The sequence below is a fragment of the Erpetoichthys calabaricus genome, chromosome 6 (assembly GCF_900747795.2).
Source record: "Erpetoichthys calabaricus chromosome 6, fErpCal1.3, whole genome shotgun sequence".
In the NCBI taxonomy this organism is placed as follows: domain Eukaryota; kingdom Metazoa; phylum Chordata; class Cladistia; order Polypteriformes; family Polypteridae; genus Erpetoichthys; species Erpetoichthys calabaricus.
In genome coordinates, this window is record NC_041399.2 from 166570583 (window position 1) to 166590817 (window position 20235).

The 20235-nt window shown below is 37.3% G+C and overlaps 1 protein-coding gene across 1 annotated transcript in view; it reads right to left on the bottom strand.

Annotated features, from left to right (window-relative positions):
- LOC127528339 (zinc finger BED domain-containing protein 5-like) overlaps nucleotides 1-20002 on the bottom strand; it is a 57356-nt gene extending 37354 nt beyond the window's left edge. Inside the window, exon 1 of the mRNA XM_051928788.1 lies at nucleotides 18616-20002. Coding sequence (XP_051784748.1) covers nucleotides 18616-20002 — 1387 coding nt within the window. The remainder of the gene's footprint in view (nucleotides 1-18615) is intronic.
- Between the last annotated feature and the right edge of the window lie 233 nt (nucleotides 20003-20235).

Consider the following 20235-nt stretch of genomic DNA (forward strand, 5'->3'; position numbering starts at 1 on the left):
GTCTAGCCATTCTGTCTACAGAGGTCGTGACCCTCATGTTGTAACATGAAATATTAAAATGATGGCAATCACATGTTCCCTATCTGAGTTTATTGAAAAATATATTTGTTGGGAAATGTCAGTTTCTTTCAAAAAAACCTTTTACAGGTCTTTTTGGTTCTCAAAATGTTTTGCTAAGTTTTGACCATGATTTTTGGTTCTCATTTTGGTACTGGTAAAAGTTTGTTTTGATCTGGTTTTCGTCCTTATTATGTTTTTGACACCATCTTTTCTCCTGGTCCTTATCCATAATCTTTGTTATTATCTAGAATAACAGATGAGTGTGTTCAGCTACTTTCTATATCGCTTATTCAGCATTTGCTTAAAAAGTGGTTTAGACACAGAAAATATCACAAGATGTAGTTTGTGCAAGACAGCAAAGGACAATGGGAAGTTCAAGTAGGTCAACCTGAGTCCTTGCTTTTGATCTGAGAGAATTTCATGGTGTGATTGAAAACCCTTTCTGTAGGTTAGATCACACCTTGTGAGCAAAACACCCCATTAAAATATTTTTGTCAGTGTCTTTTTCCACAAAGAACAGCACTGCAGTGTGTTACGTTGATGTTTTCATGTTTTTTTGGTTTGAGATTTCATATTATAACCAAAGTCAGTTTGAGTTTAGAATAGGCATTTATGTTTCATCTGAAAATCCCAAAAACATTTTTAATCAAGGCTGCATTTAGTGTTAGATTTTGCCAAAATGAAACTGTGTGTGGTTGTATTAGGATTCCTGGTACCCATGACTGCCAAATAAGGCTCCGTCTCCCACCCAACCTTTAATGTACATCAGAATGGTGTGAAAATTAAGAGCTTGATGTTCTCTAAAATCTTTTGGCATACCTGTTCACAATATTGGTATTACAGAAGTTAAAATACTGATTAGGTTCTCCCTATATTAGGTGATGGAATATGACATCAAGTCAGACAATGATCCATGCTTCATTTAACAAATTACACCCACAATTTGTTAGTAAACCATAAATCTTGCTTTAAATCCTGAGGTAATCTAATCTCTAACTAAAATCAATAACAATCATAAAAGCCTTTTTGTGAAAACGGATAAACAAAACACATGGTGCTGCTGTACAGATGGCACTTTGAACATGCCTAAAAGTTTGTTTTTTCCTTTCCTTTTCAAATGTAACAAATTCATAAGAGTGCAAAACTGATAAATAAGGAAAAGAAAAAATGTGCAATTAATTATAACTCAACAAAATGATTAAAAACACTGTAGTAACTAAAATAATGACAAAATCAAAACAGAAGTAATTACAAAAAGACTGACCATAATGAGCAAACACTTTTAAAACTTTTTTAAACTTTTTAGACTATTTTATATTAACAGCTAGATCATATCTGTATCGTATCTCAAGAACAGGTGCAAAACAGGTAGTTGACATCATTTGTCTCCTATAATATGTACCTTCCTTACTGTTTTCTTATGAAGGGGTCTGGTGATGACCCCCTCCTCACTTTAGGATCCTGTAGACCTCAAGATTCCAAACCATTTGATCTCAGTACTTTGTGTATAAACTTACCACCCTGTCTCAGACATGCAACTTCACTTTTGCATTTAACCCTCCAATACCCAGTTAATAGTACAAAGCAAGCAGAAGCGAGAGTTCAGATTTTCATTTACTAATACCATTAAATAGAAATCAATGTTATATGTGGCTAGAGAGCAAAAGCAAAGCAAGCTGACCTTTAAAACAACCCATACTACCTGGATGGATAACCACTATCATTTTGTGAAATCTAGGCACCCATTCTTCCTTGATATACTGTAAGGTGGCTCCATTAAATCTTGTATTTAACTTCTGAGATGGTTGGTCTTTAATAATAATAATAATAAACTAATTCATTACATTTATATAGCGCTTTTCTCAGTACTCAAAGCGCTATCCACACAGGAAGGAACAGGGAAGCGAACCCACAATCTTCCACAGTCTCCTTACTGCAAACCAGCAGCACTACCACTACGCTACCTGTGAGACCTTTAGTCCGGTATAGTCTCTAGATGGGCATGATGAATGAGGATGCAGAGACCCCAATGTGCTGGTAGACTCTATTTTTATGTTGGTCTTGTGTTTCCTTACTCTATCACTTGAACTAATGGGACATCATAGTTCAGCAGGCTACTCTTGTGCTATGTGCATGCCTCATGCATTTGAGCCAAAGCTGATCATGCACAACCTAATGCCCTCAAGCCTTCTACCAACTGATGCTCTACTCGTGGCTGGAGGCTAGGGCAAACCCCCTCTGTTGGCATCTGCAAACTCTAACCTGTGGTTAATGTGTAATAGTAGATAAGCTATCAAGTTAGCCAAACTAAAGATCCTCTAAGGTACCAGTTCTGGCTGGGTATTGGCGAGGAAAGCAAACAAATTTACATTATTTACTATCTGAATAGCTACACTTGAAATATCGTATATACTCGCGGATAAGTTCTCCCGCGGATAAGTCAGGACTTGATTTTACCGTATAATTTCTGGTATTTTATCATGTTGGTCGTATAAGTCGAATACGGAAAACTCACGCTATTGGTCCAAGAGATTATGATATGCTAACACCCACCTGAGAGAATAACTACGGCGCACACAGCCTTTTTTTCTATGTATTGTGCCTATGTGACCACATGGTAGAACCTGAACTATTCCGAAGCGACGTTTGCACTATTTTGTGTTTTTTGTATCTCACTCCTCATACACCTTTATCGTAAGAACATCCCTTATCTAAGATGGAGCATTCGATCAGAAGAAAATATTAAGCTGGTTTTAAATTAAATGTCTTTGAAGTGGCAAAAAAAATTGGTAAATGCACTACTGCAACAAAATTCAATGCGTCTGAAAAACTGATGCGAGATTGGAGGAGGGAAGAAGATGTAAAAAAAAAATTAAGTGTCGTATTTTTGAACAGGCATATAAGTCGGGGTCTGATTTTATGACTGATTTTTCGGGTTTCAAGACCCGACTTATATGTGAGTATATACAGTACCCTCTAGAATGCAATGTTTTTTCCTAATAACATGTTTTATCACTATACAGTAATCCCTCCTCCATCGCGGGGGTTGCGTTCCAGAGCCACCCGCGAAATAGGAAAATCCGCGAAGTAGAAACCATATGTTTATATGGTTATTTTTATATTGTCATGCTTGGGTCACAGATTTGCGCAGAAACACAGGAGGTTGTAGAGAAACAGGAACGTTATTCAAACACTGCAAACAAACATTTGTCTCTTTTTCAAAAGTTTAAACTGTGCTCCATGACAAGACAGAGATGACAGTTCTGTCTCACAATTAAAAGAATGCAAACATATCTTCCTTTTCAAAGGAGTGCAAAGCAAGCAGTCAAAAAAAAAAATCAATAGGGCTTTTTGGCTTTTAAGTATGCGAAGCACCGCCGGTACAAAGCTGTTGAAGGCGGCAGCTCACACCCCCTCTGTCAGGAGCAGAGAGAGAGTTAGAGAGAGATAGAGAGAGAGATAAAAAATCAATACGTGCCCTTTGAGCTTTTAAGTATGCGAAGCTCCGTTCAGCATGTCCTTCAGGAAGCAGCTGCACACAGCCCCCCTGCTCACACTCCCCTACGTCAGCGCGAGAGAGAGAGAGAGAAAGTAAGTTGGGTAGCTTCTCAGCCATCTGCCAATAGCGTCCCTTGTATGAAATCAACTGGGCAAACCAACTGAGGAAGCATGTACCAGAAATTAAAAGACCCATTGTCCGCAGAAACCCGCGAAGCAGCGAAAAATCCGCGATATATATTTAAATATGCTTACATATAAAATCCGCGATGGAGTGAAGCCGCGAAAGGCGAAGCGCGATATAGCGAGGGATCACTGTAAAGGTATATGAAATTATAAAAGAGAGCATCAAACACTTGCTCACAGTCTGTTTCCTTATCACTTAACAAGGTAACAGCTAATTTCTCTGGTGTATCCTATTTTTTGTTCCAGTAAACATTTTCTTCATAGTTTCTATGCAATTCTTTTGGGCAGGAGATATGTACACAAGTTGAATGTGAAGGCTGATACAACTCATTCTCAGATTGAATGGTGAAGACACCCTTATGCCACTTGTCCAAGGCATGCAAATTGACAGATCTTCATCTTTGACTTCCACAGAATGTTTCTTGATGAGTGAGTTGCCTAGAGGTAGTGCAGAAATCTGCTGCAAAGCTGGCTAGTTATTACTGTGTCACCTTACTGTGATAACAGATGAATTCATTGTCACACACGTGTGCATGGACAGTTTACAGGTTCAAATACTGATATTCGTCAGCCAGGCTGGGGGTTAATGCTCTCACTTAATCCTCTCTCCTCTTGTTCCTCTGCAGTTCACATAAAGACTCAGTCCCCTAACAACATCACCACCAGTCCACCCACTGTTGACGTCACTTCCGCCCAACACTGATGACATCATTTCCCATACCCAGAATCCATCATCAGTTCCTGTTTCGGCCATTCTGACTCCACCTCTTCCTTTTGTTCACCATATTTAAGCTCATTTATTAACCTGTTAGCCAGCTCCATTTTGAAGTCTGCCTGTAAAGACGTTTTCTTTATTTTTGCAGTATACATGGTGGCCATCCCCAAGATCCCCAAATCTTTTTTTGTCTGCTGTCTGCTTTTTACCACCAGGGGTAAAAACCTTCCGCACACAGGTTCCAAAATTTCACTTAAATGTATGGTCCTTTGGCATAGGTCTCATTTTTCAAATCCTCTTCTGTCTTCTCCCTGCAATTTCAGAATGTTATTTTTCTGATTTCCATCCATTCGTTTCAGACAAACATTTTAAACTTACTAAGACCCATAGCCTATTTCAGCAGCATCAAACACAAGGAAGGACCAAACAGTTTGACACATGGGAACACTCATGGATACATCCACACTTACTTATATAGGAAAATTTAGTTTACATAATATTCACATCTTTGAAGTGTCTTATGTATCCAAAGAAATACCCACCCAGACAAGGCGAGATTGCTAAATCTCCATATAAATATAGTGAATGGAGTGGGATTTGAACTCAGCCTTCCAGAGGTAAGTACTATGTTGCCATGTCCACATCTTTTATTAATCTGTGATATATACATTTATTAATATTACATTGCTGGCACACCTTACCAAACATGTCTCAAGTAGACTGATATGGGTACTTTAGTCTTCAGATCCCTGCCTAGCAGCAGTTGAACAGGACTGCTATTCATGCCTTCAGTTGGCATATTGCACTACTCCAAGACATTTTTCCAGCAATCACATTTATCAGTGGACATCTTGTTGTACAATCCCTTTGTTATCTTCATACCATTATTTTTTTCCTGGAGGCACTGGCGTAACTTGAAATGTGTTAAAACTCATATCTGGCAGGAAAAACACTTAAATTACTGGCAACAATGTGAGCTCTTTTGTCCATGATCAAACGATCTAACACACAATAACAGGATAACTTTGCTTTCATGTGCCTAATTGTGGTGTCAGCAGAGAGGTATGGCTTTAGATCTGTCTCCTTAAAGTCTGAATAATGATTTACCAACACTCTGCTGAAAAAGAATCTCCATGCTGACATTTTTTACCATTAGCCTTAGGTTTGTTATTGTTTCCTTCAAGCAAACCCAATGCAATAATGTATTTGCTTGACAGTAGCAGGTTTTGGATATAATATGACCAGGGGCAACTAGGGGCACAGCAGCATCCCTTGTTAAGTGTGATCACAAAATGACAACTATCTTATGATTGAAAAGTATATGGGTTTGACTACAAGGCTCCATTCTAAATTGTTAACACACCTGTATGACTAGGGTTGTTTCTTGTATGGGTTTGGCCAATCAGTCGAGACCACTGTTTTCACTTCAACAGTTGGCCATCTTTATGAGTGTGGTTTTTCAATTTTATTCAGGTACGTTGATAAACCTTATTAGAATGATTGAAGTGATCCACATTAGATTGTTCAAATGCCAGGCTACAAGAAATCTGCTGTCATGTACTGAAGCTGGATTTCCTGTTGATACTATAGCCCTTTTTAAAGTGTCACTAATGTACATCACTGGTCTCATGTACATAATCTTAAGGCTGTAAAACCTAGCTATTTTGATACAAGCAAAAGGGACTTGCTGAAGATGGAGATTCACTTGTTCATAGGTCACACTATCCAGGTAAATGCATCCCTCTGTCATTCATATGACATTGGTTTGCATTGTTACTGGATGTATTTTTCTTGGCACTAAAAACTCAACTTTTGGGAGGAATTGCCAAACTGTAGTTTTCTAAAGGGTGCCCTTTTTATCTGCCCGTGGAGTAGTGAAACTGGACAGTGAGGAGGGCCCCGCCTGACTACCTACTCCTGATGTCACGCTTCCTCCTACCCTTGGCCCACAGCCTCTGTCTCGGATTAGCACGAATATATCCCTCCTACAAGCAAACTATGACTCATGCCACGATATGAGAAGTCGCAAAATGTTCAAGCACAATTATCCTGTTTGCTAGCTAACCGGAGGTAAGGTATGCGCCCCAAGGCTGGTACGTGACTGAGGAGGTCCCTGCCCCCTCCCCTCAGCCCGCTGCATGTCTCCTGGATTCACACAAATAAATCGTTACCACAAGCGAACTATGATACATAGCGCAATGAGAGAAGTCCCAAAATCAACCGGAATGTTCAAGCAAATTATAGAAAAAAAAAACAATGTAAATCTGTTAATTAGTTCTCTTGTTTGCTAGCTAAGCGGAGGTAAGGTATACACCCCGAGGCTGGTGCGTGACTGAGGAGGACCCAGCCCCCTCCCCTCAGCCCGCTGCATGTCTCTTGGAGTCACACAAATAAATCGTTACCACAAGCAAACTATGATACATAGCGCAATGAGAGAAGTCCCAAAATCAACCGGAATGTTCAAGCAAATTATAGAAAAAAAAACAATCTAAATCTGTTAAGTAGTTCTTTTGTTTGCTAGCTAAGCGGAGGTAAGGTATACACCCCGAGGCTGGTGCGTGACTGAGGAGGACCCAGCCCCCTCCCCTTAGCCTGCTGCACGTCTCTTGGATTCACGCAAATGAATCGGTACCACAAGCGAACTATGATACTTATCGCAATGTGAGAAGTCGCAAAATCAACCTGTAATGTTTAAGCAAATTATAGAAAAAAAAACGATCTAAATCCGTTAAGTAGTTCTCTTGTGAAAAGCAGATAGACAGACAGACGTTGGATTTTATATATATAGAGTATGGAGGATTTTAATAATTGATTTGGTTGTTTTAAAGTAATTGTGATGTTTTGTCCCATATCCTATATAAGACCCAAAGCTAGGACAAAGCAAGAAAAACGTTTTTCGACTGACACTGAATTAGTTCCATTCTGTTTCTCGTTTTTGTGTCCTGCTACTTGCTATCTTGATAAAGTTATCTCTCCTGACCTTGGCATGGGACTTTAGAATAAAGTGATTTCTGTAATGTCAAACCCAATGTCAGTCTGCCGTCATATTCTATCAGAATCATTACATTTGCCTGCTTTAGAAAACAGGGTTAGTGAAAGGCTATGGCAGTATGCAAAACAAAGTAAGGAGAATTCCCAAAGTGAATAAATAGAATAGAAGGTTCAAGATTCAATGTTTCGGTGTGTAGTCTTCATCAGATGTCTGCGTCACCTAATGGCTTGACTGGCTCTGTATATACAGTTCAACAACAACAGTTGGAACATCTGTGGTGATCGAAAAGTAGTGGCACTACTAGTAGGAATGCAGCTTGGATATAGCAAGTATTATTGTTTCATTTGTGAATGAGACATCTGTGTTAAAGAGACTCACTACATTAAAAAGAACTGGCTGCTCTGTAAGCATTTGGTTTCAGGGGAGAAAATTATAGCACACAAACAACTTGTTGACGCAAAAAAAGATATTTTTGCCTCCTCTTCTTATACTGTAAAACTTGGAAGAATGAAAAATGTCATGAAAGTGATGAACAAAGAAGGTGAAGGATTTTGATATATGAGTAAAATGTTTCCACAAATAACTAATATGAAGATTAAGTAAGGTATTTTTGTTGGTCCATAAATCAGACACTTCATCAATATCAAGTGCTTCAAAGATTTACTAGTATGGCCGGAGGAAATCACACGGAAGGCGTTCAAGCATTTTGCTGAGAATTTTCTTGGTAACTACAGATCACCAAAGTATGTCCAGCTGTTTGACAACATGCTTCAATCATACAAAACCAAAAAGTGAAAATACTATAATTGTTAAAGATTCTCAATTCACAGTTGGACTTCTTCCCTGCTAGTTTTGTTTGTAAAGTCAGTGACAAACATGGTGAAACGTTTCTTTAGGACACTGCAATGATGGACAAGTGGTATTAGGGCAAATGGAATCCATCAGCACTAGCCAACTATTGTTGGACACTGAAACAAGGAGCATCAGAGGCAGAGAACAAACAAAAATGAGCAGTAGAGCATTTTTAGCTCAATTGAACTTATGCAATTTGTCACCATCATTAATTAATTCAAAAAGCTAAATTCAATAAAAGTTAATTTCATGTTTCTCCAAAATCATATGTGATGCAATCAATCTAATTTAACCCTCTGGAGTCTGCAGCATTGTCCATGTATCCAAACAAGTTTAGCGACTGTTTGCCTGCTATTTTCATTAATAACTCAATCCTATTTTATAATAATAATAATTTTTTACATTTATATAGCGCTTTTCACACTACTCAAAGCACTCTCCACACATGGAGGACCTGGGACGTGAACCCATAATCTACTTACTGCCAGGCAGTAGTGTTACCACTGCGCCACCTGTATAGAAACTAGATAAAAACTTAACCAGAAACATTACAGTATACACTTTAATATGTGTCCACTGTTAAAAAAGTATGTAGTTTTTAAAATTAGTTGAATTAGACAAAATTGCACTTTTCCCCTTTTCTCAGGAACAGCAGAGTTTGAGCTCATGCAGGAGGAGCCATATTTACCTGCTAATAAAATGTAAATTGGTCTCAGTCTCCAAGCAGGATCAAGGCTGTAGAGTATAACACCCACTTGATCATTATGCTGCGGACGCTTTCCATACTTCTTAGTTTGGAATAGCATTCATCAAATTCACATAGCATATTGGGTTTGGTTAGATGCACTTGATTTGGCTCAAAAATGGCATGGCGAAAAAGGCATTGCATGCAGAGACGCTCCATTGCCTTTTGAAATAAAGAAAAAATATAGAAATATTTGTGTGTTTTGTACTGTACCTTTCAAAAAATCACTTCACAAGTGTCTCTGTGTTACAGCTTCCCTGCATATTTTTATGGAATTCTTTTCCAACCAGGGTAAAGAAATAAGACTTGCCATTCTTCATAGACTTTGAGACTAGTTTAGAAAAGCAAAACTCATTAAAATTGGCGTTTTTCAAATAAGGCATCCCAACACAACAACATTCATACTTAGCTCATATGGTGTAATCAGCATAAAGTGAAAAGCCATTCACCTTTCCATGCTGAATTCAAAGGAAGATATATGGTGCTATAATTCTTTCAGTGGTTCCAGCATTCCTCTACTGTGAACAAGTGAAGTGAACAGAAAAATGTTCAAAGTAATGAAACTGCACTCTTGATGCACTAAATAAAATAAACTTGTCACAACCTAAATGCAAATTTTATAGTCAGGTTATCTACACATAGTGAACGGCTACAATCTTTTTTATTTATTATTGGGTTTATCTATTTTCTCTTCTCTCCAAATAAAACAAAATCCTCATGAGAAAAATAATATCTGATCTTACAGCGCACTGTGAATGTCTACAATCGTTTTTATTATTTTATATATTTACTTGTGCAACTTTTTTTCCTATATGGAGTTCAGATTTGGAGAAATTGTTATCTTTCTTTCTCTCCCACTGCTTATTTTTCTCTATTATAAAAGAAAATCTTGAGACAAGACTATTGCCAAGAGATTTTTTCAAGTCCCATGAGACGAGACTAATGCCAAGAGATTTTTTCAAGTCCCGCCCTCCTCTGAACCATTTTCAACCACGCCCATGGTCCTCTCAGGTCTTATAAATTTTTACGTTTTCCTCACTTTAAGTTCCCAATAAAAGAAGGCTTATTATGTCCAAATCTTATTGAAGAATTTCATCCCAAAGGGTTACCAACAGAAGGAATGAGTACACAGGCAATCCTAGCACCGAGAAACGATGAAGTCAAACGAATCAACACGAAAATTGTCGATCAGTTACACGGCAAATTGGTTAAATGCGTATCAATAGACTATGCTGAAACAGTTGGGGGTGATGTTGCGGAAGATGAAAAGATCAACTTACAATATCACGAAGAATATGTACAACCATTAACACCATCCGGTCTTCCACTGGCCGAATTACGGTTGAAAGAAGGATGTATCGCAATGTTATTGTGTAATTTATGTATAAGTGATGGGCTATGCAATAGGACAAGATTAATTGTATTCAAAATTGGTGGAACAATTCTGACATGTAAAATTTTAACAGGCGACAAGAAAAGTAATGTAGTACATCTTCCACGGATAACATTAGACACCAAAGGAGAGCTTGATATGCCATTCGTATTAAAACGTTTACAGTTTTCCATTAGAATAGCTTTTGCTATGACAATTAACAAATCACAGGGACAAACATTCGAAAAAGTCGGCTTATTTATTAGAGAGAAAGAAGCAATATTCACTCACGGGCAGTTATACATTGTATTGTCACGATGTAAGTCTAAACACGGAATCAAAATTCAAAGCGATATTGATGAAAAGTTAAATAAAAATATTGTTTTTACTGAAGTTTTACAGTAAAAGTGTAAGTTTAAAAGGTATTTGCATGTTTGCAAAGATAAGAGACTCACCTGTGCACCAACACACAAGGACTTGGCTACTTAACAATGGCAGCAATTGCTCTAGACTGGTGAGTCAAATTTGAAATTTTACAATCAAGTGGGTTGCAGTTTGCCCATTCAAGAGCTGCAGAGTAATATATGGATGAGTGTCTGCAGCCAACCATGAAGCACAGCAAGGGTTGAAAGCAGGTTTTGGGCTGTATTTCGGCAAATTAATTTGGTGATCTAGTCAGAATTAATGGAATCCACAATGCAGAGAAGTACAAGCAGGTTCTCATCAATCGGGCAATACCATCAGGGAGATGTCTGATTGGTCCATAAGTCATTCTACTGCTGGGCAAGGACCCGAAGCACATAGCCAAGATTGTAAATAACTAACTTTAGTTAAAATAATAACAATGAGCTCCGCAACAGATGCCTGAAGAGACAGAACAAGAGAGACAACTAAAGTACACAAAAGAACTGGGGAACATTCTCCAAGATGGTCAAAGCAAACTACCAGACCTTTTCACTTAAAACTTCGTGATAGTGTACCTAAGGAAATTGATGCAGCTATAGATAGATAGATAGATAGATAGATAGATAGATAGATAGATAGATAGATAGATAGATAGATAGATAGATAGATAGATAGATAGATAGAAACTTTAAAGGCAAAGGGTGGTCCCACCTAATGTTGATTTGTTTAGTTTTATACTGTTTACTGCCTTTAAAGTTATAGAAGTTTTTACAACTGCTTAAGACCTTTGCACAATTCTGTATCTTTTTTGCAGGTTACCTGTATGTAAAATGGTCTGCTCTTTTCTTGTAAACAGAAATGCATCATATAATAATAAATTCAAGTTAACTACAGAATGTGACCATAACATTTCATATAGATTATGATTTTTTTGTCTTTTAACTGCACATACGTAAGAGGATAATGATTTTGAATATGAATATGTTAAGTCTAGGAATATATCCATCCATCAAATTTTCCCTTTTTTGATCCTGGTTTTAAGAGGTTTCTGCTTATGCCATTGTCACACTTGGATGAGATGGGAGTATAGATAGGAAACATATAAAATACACAGAACTAGGTCAGAACATGCGGAAATTATTCACACTATTTCAAGTTTTTAATATAGTTTTAGCTATGCTGTAAATGGTAATCTGAAAAACATTCCTGAAATTATGAGGCTGTATGCACTTGACAGCAGTTTCTCTTCAGCTCTACTGTTTTGGTCTGATAAAAAAATTAGTTCAGCTTGTGGAAAGAAGACAGTTTAACTTGTACAAATAAAAGCAAAGGTCAATAGATTAGTCCTTGAATTGGAACTCACTGACTTGTTGTAAAGCAAAGTCCTACATTTGTCTATTCCTGTTGTAACATTTTAAACTGATGGATCATGTTTTTTGATAATGTTTTGTGTAGTTTTTGTTGAAATCTTACATAATTATAAGACCTTGAGGAAGACATATACTGTATACTGTAAGCACAAAATGAATAGGCATGATTCACAAAGAAGTTAAACCAATAAAAAGTAAAAGTTAATTTTGATTTCATTCAAATAAATCGTCATTACCAGGGCTCATCTGTCTTTAAGTAATCAGTCAAAAGGAACCCACCATGATTACTACCACATTTATGAGGTTTGTTATCAGCAATTTAATGAGTGACAGCAGTGCTTATGAGCATTAATATCAAGAGCTTCATCTGCCTTGATGGACACATACAGAAAGGGATGTTTACTCAGTGAGCAGGAAGGCAAGAATTTTAAAGAATAATCAAACAAATACAATCAACAATTTTCAGTTTTCCCAGAAATGTTTTTTTTTAATTTGAAGAAATTATAATTACATTCAATCAAGTCAAATGTATACAATAAATTATATCATTATGAGCACACAGGCAAGATGTAAGATGGGGCCTGAGTTGCCTCGAAAGCTTGCATATTGTAATCTTTTTAGTTAGCCAATAAAAGATGTCATTTTGCTTGGCTTTTCTCTTTGAATTTTGAATGATACGTAAACAGTGATTCAGAGGTAGAAACTGAACTAGTGACTATGTCGTTTAAAGTTCAGTGCTTTAGCATCAACTTAAATTTCCTTCAAAATGAAATCTTCTCTCACATTTCTTAGAACAAAACATTTCCATTTGTACAGAAAAACCATGTTTATAGATATGCTGGGTGGGGTTTGACTGGTTTAGATTTAATCTATAGTGTTTAAGTTCTCATCCAGTTCTAAAAGCAGCAAGCAAATTTAATGGTCTGTTTTACATACATTCACAGATACCATCTTTTTCATAATGCACATGATCATCATAACTGTTAAAGAACTTAATAAGTCTTCCAGTTGTTCAGTATGTACTTATTGTCTATTCACATGGGACTAATAAGACCTGAAAACATTAATTCAAAGAAGTGATAACAAAACGACTGGCTGCTTCCACTGTAGTTATACATTAAGATATTAAATTTCTGTTTTAGTAATTGCCTTGGACATGTTCATAACAGTAGCTTGTAAGTCTTCTATGTTTACCTAGAAATTGTGGTTTAATCAGAATATGAATAGTATGTCCAAGATTTTTTTCTTCTCAGAAGATTCACCCAATTCCATATACATAGTATTAGGTTATACATCATTCCTATGCTGTTTTCATTAGGTCTTCTTTCACATTTCTTAGAACAAAACATACCATTTGTATATACAATTGATTTTTGCTCTATATTTGGAAACCATTGCAGATCTGGAAACAGCTCAGTGAGACAGTGGTAACATTTATAGAGGAGCATGCATTTTCACATGCATCACCCATTGACGACAGGCACTTATAGTGCGAACGCGGTCAGCTCAGATTTGTTTTCGTGGCAAGCTGCTACAGCGCTGGGAGCCTGCGGTTGCCTCGGCAATGGATATGCTGTCTTCCACAGACGCAGCAACTGTGCTTCAGGACACTCTTCAGTGTGTCATCCCATTGGGGTCCCAAAAGAGTTTAGAAACCTTACAGCATGTAACATGTGTCCTCTAATAGAATAAGAAAAAGGATGGCTAACCTTTCATGTAATATTTAATAATAATCATTTTACTTAAATTATATCTGATGTTACAGTATTAAAAATAAAAAATTGAAGCTAAGACAGAGAAAAAGAGAGACAGAAAAAAAACCTTTGCAGTTAAGGCAAAAAAAGGCCTTACAGCATAATGTCAACCAACTCAAGAAGACTGAGATCAAATCCTGACCTTCTCCACTATCTATGTTCTGTTTTCACCTTCTTCCCACATTCTCAAGGGGTTTTCTAGGGTTACTGTGGTTTTCCATCCTAATAATGCTGAATATGTCTGTGTTTGTAGTTGTGTTTGGTGATGTTAGGAGCATGCGCTGATACAATGCATTGCTGCACCCACACCACATGACAACCCAACTCAGGATCCCAGATTATGACCCAAGTACAGTGGAACCTTGGTTCACGACCATAATTCGTTCCAAAACTCTGCTAGTAAACCGATTTGGTCGTGAACCGGAGTAATTTCCCCCATAGGATTGTATGTAAATACAATTAATCCGCTCCAGACCATACGAACTGTATGTAAATATATATTTTTTTTAAGTTTTTAAGCACAAATATAGTTAATTAAACCATAGAATGCACAGCGTAATAGCAAACTAAATGTAAAAACATTGAATAACACTGAGAAAACCTTGAACAACAGAGAAAACTAACACTGCAATAGTTCGCGCTATAGCACTACCAACCGCTGGCTAAAAACACTTTTTCTTTAATGAGTTTTAAGCACAGGAAAAAAATGAACATTTGAAAAAATCCGTAATTTAATAAACCACCAAAAAAAGTAACATTGCAACAATGCACGCTACGAACCGATCGCTGTAAACAGAAGTGAAAACAAAAAACAAGCCCAGTGCATTCTTTAACTGCCTTCCTACCTTATGCGTCCAGTTCTCTCTTTCACGCTGCCTGTGTGTGTGCGCATCTCTCTCTCTCTCTCTCATGCTGCCTGTTTGTGTGTGTGTCTCTCTCTCTCGTGCTGCCTGTGTGTGTGTGTCTATCTCTCTCTCGCGCTGCCTGTGTGTGTGTGTGTCTCTCTCGCGCTGCCCGTGTGTGTGTGTCTCTCTCTCTTGCGCTGCCTGTATGTGTGTGTGGCTCTCTCTCTCGCGCTGCCTGTATGTGTGTGTGTGTCTCTCTCTTGCGCTGCCTGTATGTGTGTGAGTCTCTCTCTCGCGCCTGTGTGTGTGTGTGTGTCTCTCTCTCTCGCTCTTGCTAGCTGCACAGGAAATGCACAGAGAGAGACTGAACACGCACAAACCGAAAGGGAAACTGGCTTGTTCATATACCGAGTGTGTGGTCATGAACAGATGCAAAAGTTTGGTGAACTTTTTGGTCGTAAACCGATTTGTACATGTTCTGAGATGTTCGTGAACCGAGGTTCCACTGTACAGCCTTGCAATGGGCGCACCTCAGCACCACACTAGTTCAGATAGAATGGAACAATGTGAGGTTTTTTATGGTGGCTGGAGTGCCAATTCTGCCACCAACCCCCAGGTTTTTCCCTGCAGGTTGAAGGGCCTACATGCAGGGCTGGATGCATATTAATATAATACCCAGGACAGAGCAAGTGCAGGTTAAGGGCCTTGCTCAAGGGCTCAACAGAGTAGAGTCACTTTTGGTGTTTACGGGATTTGAACCGGCAGCCTTCCGATTGCTAGTGCAGTTCCTTAGCCTCAGAGCCAACAGTCCACCCTGGTGTCTGGTGATGAACTGGCCTTTAAAGGTTGATTGCTTACACACAATGTTACATACATGATCTTTTGCTCTTTGTTCTTCTAAAGTCTGTTTACTATATGGATGCATTGGTGGATTTTCACTTGCATATATTATTTTACTTTCAGCTAATAATAATGCTTTATGTAAATATTCATTTCATTTAGTTTAATGAAACAAAACTTAAAGCACAGTAAAGATAAAGAAGTACATTAGTTCTAGTCTTGACAATTGTTTCAGTGCATTTAGATGACTTTAGCCAAGAATGACTTTACAATTAACATGGATGAGTGGACAACTACCTTTCAAACCTCTTTTTAAACACACACTAAGAATGTGACCTTATTTTAGTTCCATTTTAAGTGATTATGTCACAAAAGGGATTCCGTCAACAAATACAGTGCTTCACACATTGCAAAAGTGTCAAAAGTGACTGTATGTCATAAATGACTGTAAAAATTTCTTTTAGGAATTGTTATTTTACAGTAACTGGAGCTAATCTAAAGATTTTGGGCTATGAGGAAAGATCATGCAATGGTTAATTTCTGAGCGCACAGAATATAAACACATTCATGCAGAAAGACCAGTTTATAATTGCCAAGTCAGGCTAAATGAATTTCTTCAGAGTACACCAGCACAAAAATCACACATGGGTCAACAAAAGAACATGCCTTTCCTGATTCAAATCCAAAACTTAAGTTTTATGCACCAGTGGCTTTATTTGCTAAATCATAGTTTTCACCCTGTCGAAATGATTTGTACATTTTTTGGTTTCTACTTATTTTGAAAGTGCAGAATTTAGTTTGTTTAGTACCTTACACATACTACTGCCTGCACTAACAAACTGGAAGTAAGTGAATCTGGATTTAAATCTCATTCTTAAAGTGTAGCCATCAAGCCAATAAAGCCCTTATTGCTGTTTCAGATGTGCTCCCATAAGAAGAAATATTGTTTCTTGCTGTTTAATGTCAACCGAAGGCTCTAAACTCAATAAAAAAAGCTACAGCTACAGAGTGCAATGTACAAGACTATATTTGGTTAAGTCACTGACAAGTATTCAAGCCTCTTGTGCTTAGTCGTGCATACATATAATTCATAAGACCTAGCTATTTTGCTTTAGGTTGAATTCAGAGCAGCAAGCACTACCTTCTAAAAATTAAAATGAATTCAAATAATACGATTTCTTCTTATCTATATGCATAATGCTTCTGCTGATCCTGATTCTATTAGCAGATATTGCTAGTAATATTATGTCAGTCTACTGAAAATCACTAATAAAAATAGAAATATCTGCCACTGCAATTCTTGATTTTAAGGAAGGAGATGTCTGTAAGAGTGGAATGTATTTGAAAAATAAATGACAAATATCCTCTCTAAAATCTAATAAATATTTAAACAAAGAGCACTTTATGAGAAATATATCTTTACAGTGAAATTGCTTTAAATTGTCAAGTGAATATATTGGTCAAAAGTGAGCATTACGTTTTAAAGAGGAAGCAGCATAACTAATTATATTGAAAATTAATATCATTTTAATTCTTAATAAGGTGGAGTTAAGGAAATGACAAAATCTGCAATATCTAATATATTATATTACACAGTATGATACAACTACAAGAAAAAAAAAATTTTTTGAACAAGAAAATAACATGTAACAGAAACATGTAAATACCAAAACATCAACATAAATACATTAGAAAAGGTATGTCTAGTGTCCATCACTGTAGTGATGCAGATTTAGCATGTGTCCTATGTGTGACATGTTATTAGATACTAACAAAGAGCCTAATGTTGCAATCGGGACAGTAGAATTGTATTTCTTTGTGCACCTATATTTTTTCTGTCAATTGCTCATGGCAGGATAGGATGTCAGTGCCTGATCCACACAGATAGATGTGTCCCTTGTGTTATTGCAGACTACCAAAGTGCAATGCTTAGCGACTCCCACATTTCCCCTGACATGAACACTGACAGTTGCCACATTATGAATAGTGTTCAGGGGTTTAATGTCTTGCTTGTTCTTGCACTTGATTGCAATTATTTTGCATTTTTGTCATGCAGCTACTGTTGCACCATACTGAAGCTTCACATGACAGACTTCACCAGGCATATCAAGAAGGTTTGGTCATATCATGCATCAGTTTCACTTTCCAAATCAATGTGCTGATTACCAACTCACATCTTCATCACTACTGCTCAATTCAAGCAATTGTTCAGTTTCAGTTCATTCTGAAGCTTTTCATTTGCCATTTTGTTTTAAGTTGGAGGCCAGTATTAATGAGTTACCTTTGAATGGCAAAACGCATAGAAATAAATATTCATGATTTTTTTGTAGCATGATGTAATTTCATCCACTAGATCAGTGCTCCGCAACCTTTTCTCACCTACGACACACCAACGTTCTTCCTAGAATTCCGCGGCACATCAAAAGCCAAAATATATAGCAGTGACGTAGCAGGGGGGTGGCGGGGTTTTGTCCGCTCCGAGCGCCAGCTATTTAGAGGCGTCCAAACTACTGTTGTTTCCTTTTTTTTTTGTTACTTTTAGGAGGCGCAAAAAAAATTTCAGCTTTGGGGCGTCACATTTTTCACCGCTCCGGACAACATGAACTCCCAATTTATTTTTCAGCTTTAGGGTGTCACATTTTTCACCGCCCTGGGCAACATGATCTCCAGCTACGCCACTGATATATAGATATTAATTTAATACACAAATTTTACAATAAATTTTCATTTTTTATTATAAGGATACATTTATTATAAGTATACATACATAAAAACTATACTATTTTTACTTTTATGCAATCTTAATAATTATTATAACATAATGACTGATTAATGTGATACCTGCGCTTGTTTCAATGAACACAAAAGTTTTATATTCGGCTCAATATTTGACAGCGCAACCCGAAGTTCTTGGTCAAGATCTTTTAAGCATGACCGCTTATCATTTTTAATTAACACAAGAGTTGAAAAACTTTGCTCACATGAATATGTCGTCGAAAATGGAAGTAGTGTTAGGATGGCCTTGTCAGAAATGCGAGGATATTCTTTCTTAACGGAAATCCAGAAAACATCTAATGGAACTTCGGTGAAATTAAGTTTTAACGTCCCGTCATTACTTAATTCTATAAATTCCTCTCGAATTTGCAGTGACAGTGCTTCCGTAGAATTTATTGCATTGGTTGCAAAAGGATTTCGAATCCAATCGTATTGTTCCATATTAATAGAATAAAAATAGTGATCAAATTTCTGCTGAAGCATACTTAAATGTTGTTGGGCCAAATCCACAATTAATTGCTTGTTTTCAGTCGTACTATGGTTGGTCCTTTGGTACATTTCTAAACATCCTTTTTGCAACTCTTCCTGCCAAAGTTCGAGTTTTTTTTTGAACCCCTGTAATTTATCGGAGCACGTCAATATATTCTCATTCCGTCCTTGCATTTTTTTATTAAGTTCATTCAGATGCTCGAATATATCAGCCATGTATGCAAGTTTGGCTATCCAGTAATCATCATCGAGGCGCTGGTATAGTTCGGGCATATTTTGATCTATAAAAAACTCACGCACCTCGTAGCGAAGCTCAAACAATCTAGCCAAAACTTTGCCTCGGGATAGCCAACGAACTTCAGTATAAAACAATAAGGATTCATATTCGGCTCCCATTTCTGCACAGAGTATTCCAAAGATTCGCGAATTTAGGGCTCTCGATTTAATTATGTTTATGATTTTAATGCATTCATTCATCGTGTTCAAAAGTTCCTCTGGCAAATTCTTGACCATCAATGCTTCTCGATGTATGCAGCAGTGTGTAATTTGTATTATAGGATTTTTTTGTTTTACACAGGAGACAAAACCTTTTTTACTATCCGTCATTGCCGCAGCGCCATCCGTGCAAATAGCAATGCAATTGCTCCATTGAATATTATATATTTTGAAGAAATCATCGGTTACTCGGAAAATTTCTTCACCGGTAGTTCGCTCTGGAACCTCCTTACAAAATAAATAATGTTCTTTAATAAAGTCCTCGTCAACGAAACGTACAATAGCTATCAGTTGTGCTTTATTTTTAATATTGGTTGATTCGTCGATTTGAAGCGCAAATTTTTCAGCCAATATCAGTTTTCTAATCAGTGTTCCTAAAATATCGCTTGACATGTCGTGAATACGTCTTTTAACAGTATCGGCAGACAACGAAACTTTATTCACTTCCTTAACTTCATTGGGCCCAAGCATAAGTCGAACAATTTCCATGCATGCTGGTTTAATAAGTGTTTCCCCGATAGTATGTGGTCTTTTCTGACGTGCAATTAATTTTGCAACATGGTAGCTAGCTTCTGAGGCCTTTTCAGAAACCGTAACGGCCGATTTCATAAATTGCTTCTGTTTTTGATTTTGTTCTAAGCGCCTCTGAAAATATTGTTTGTCTTTTTTGGCGTAACTGGGATGGTTTGAATTTAGATGGCGATTTAGTTTACTGGGTGCCATTGCCTCGTTTGATAGCTGATCGCCGCAAATGATGCATTGTGGCTTTGGAGCCGTTTTGTCACCACACCACGAGAATCCATATCGAATGTAGTCTTCGTTGTACTTCCTTTTCACAATCT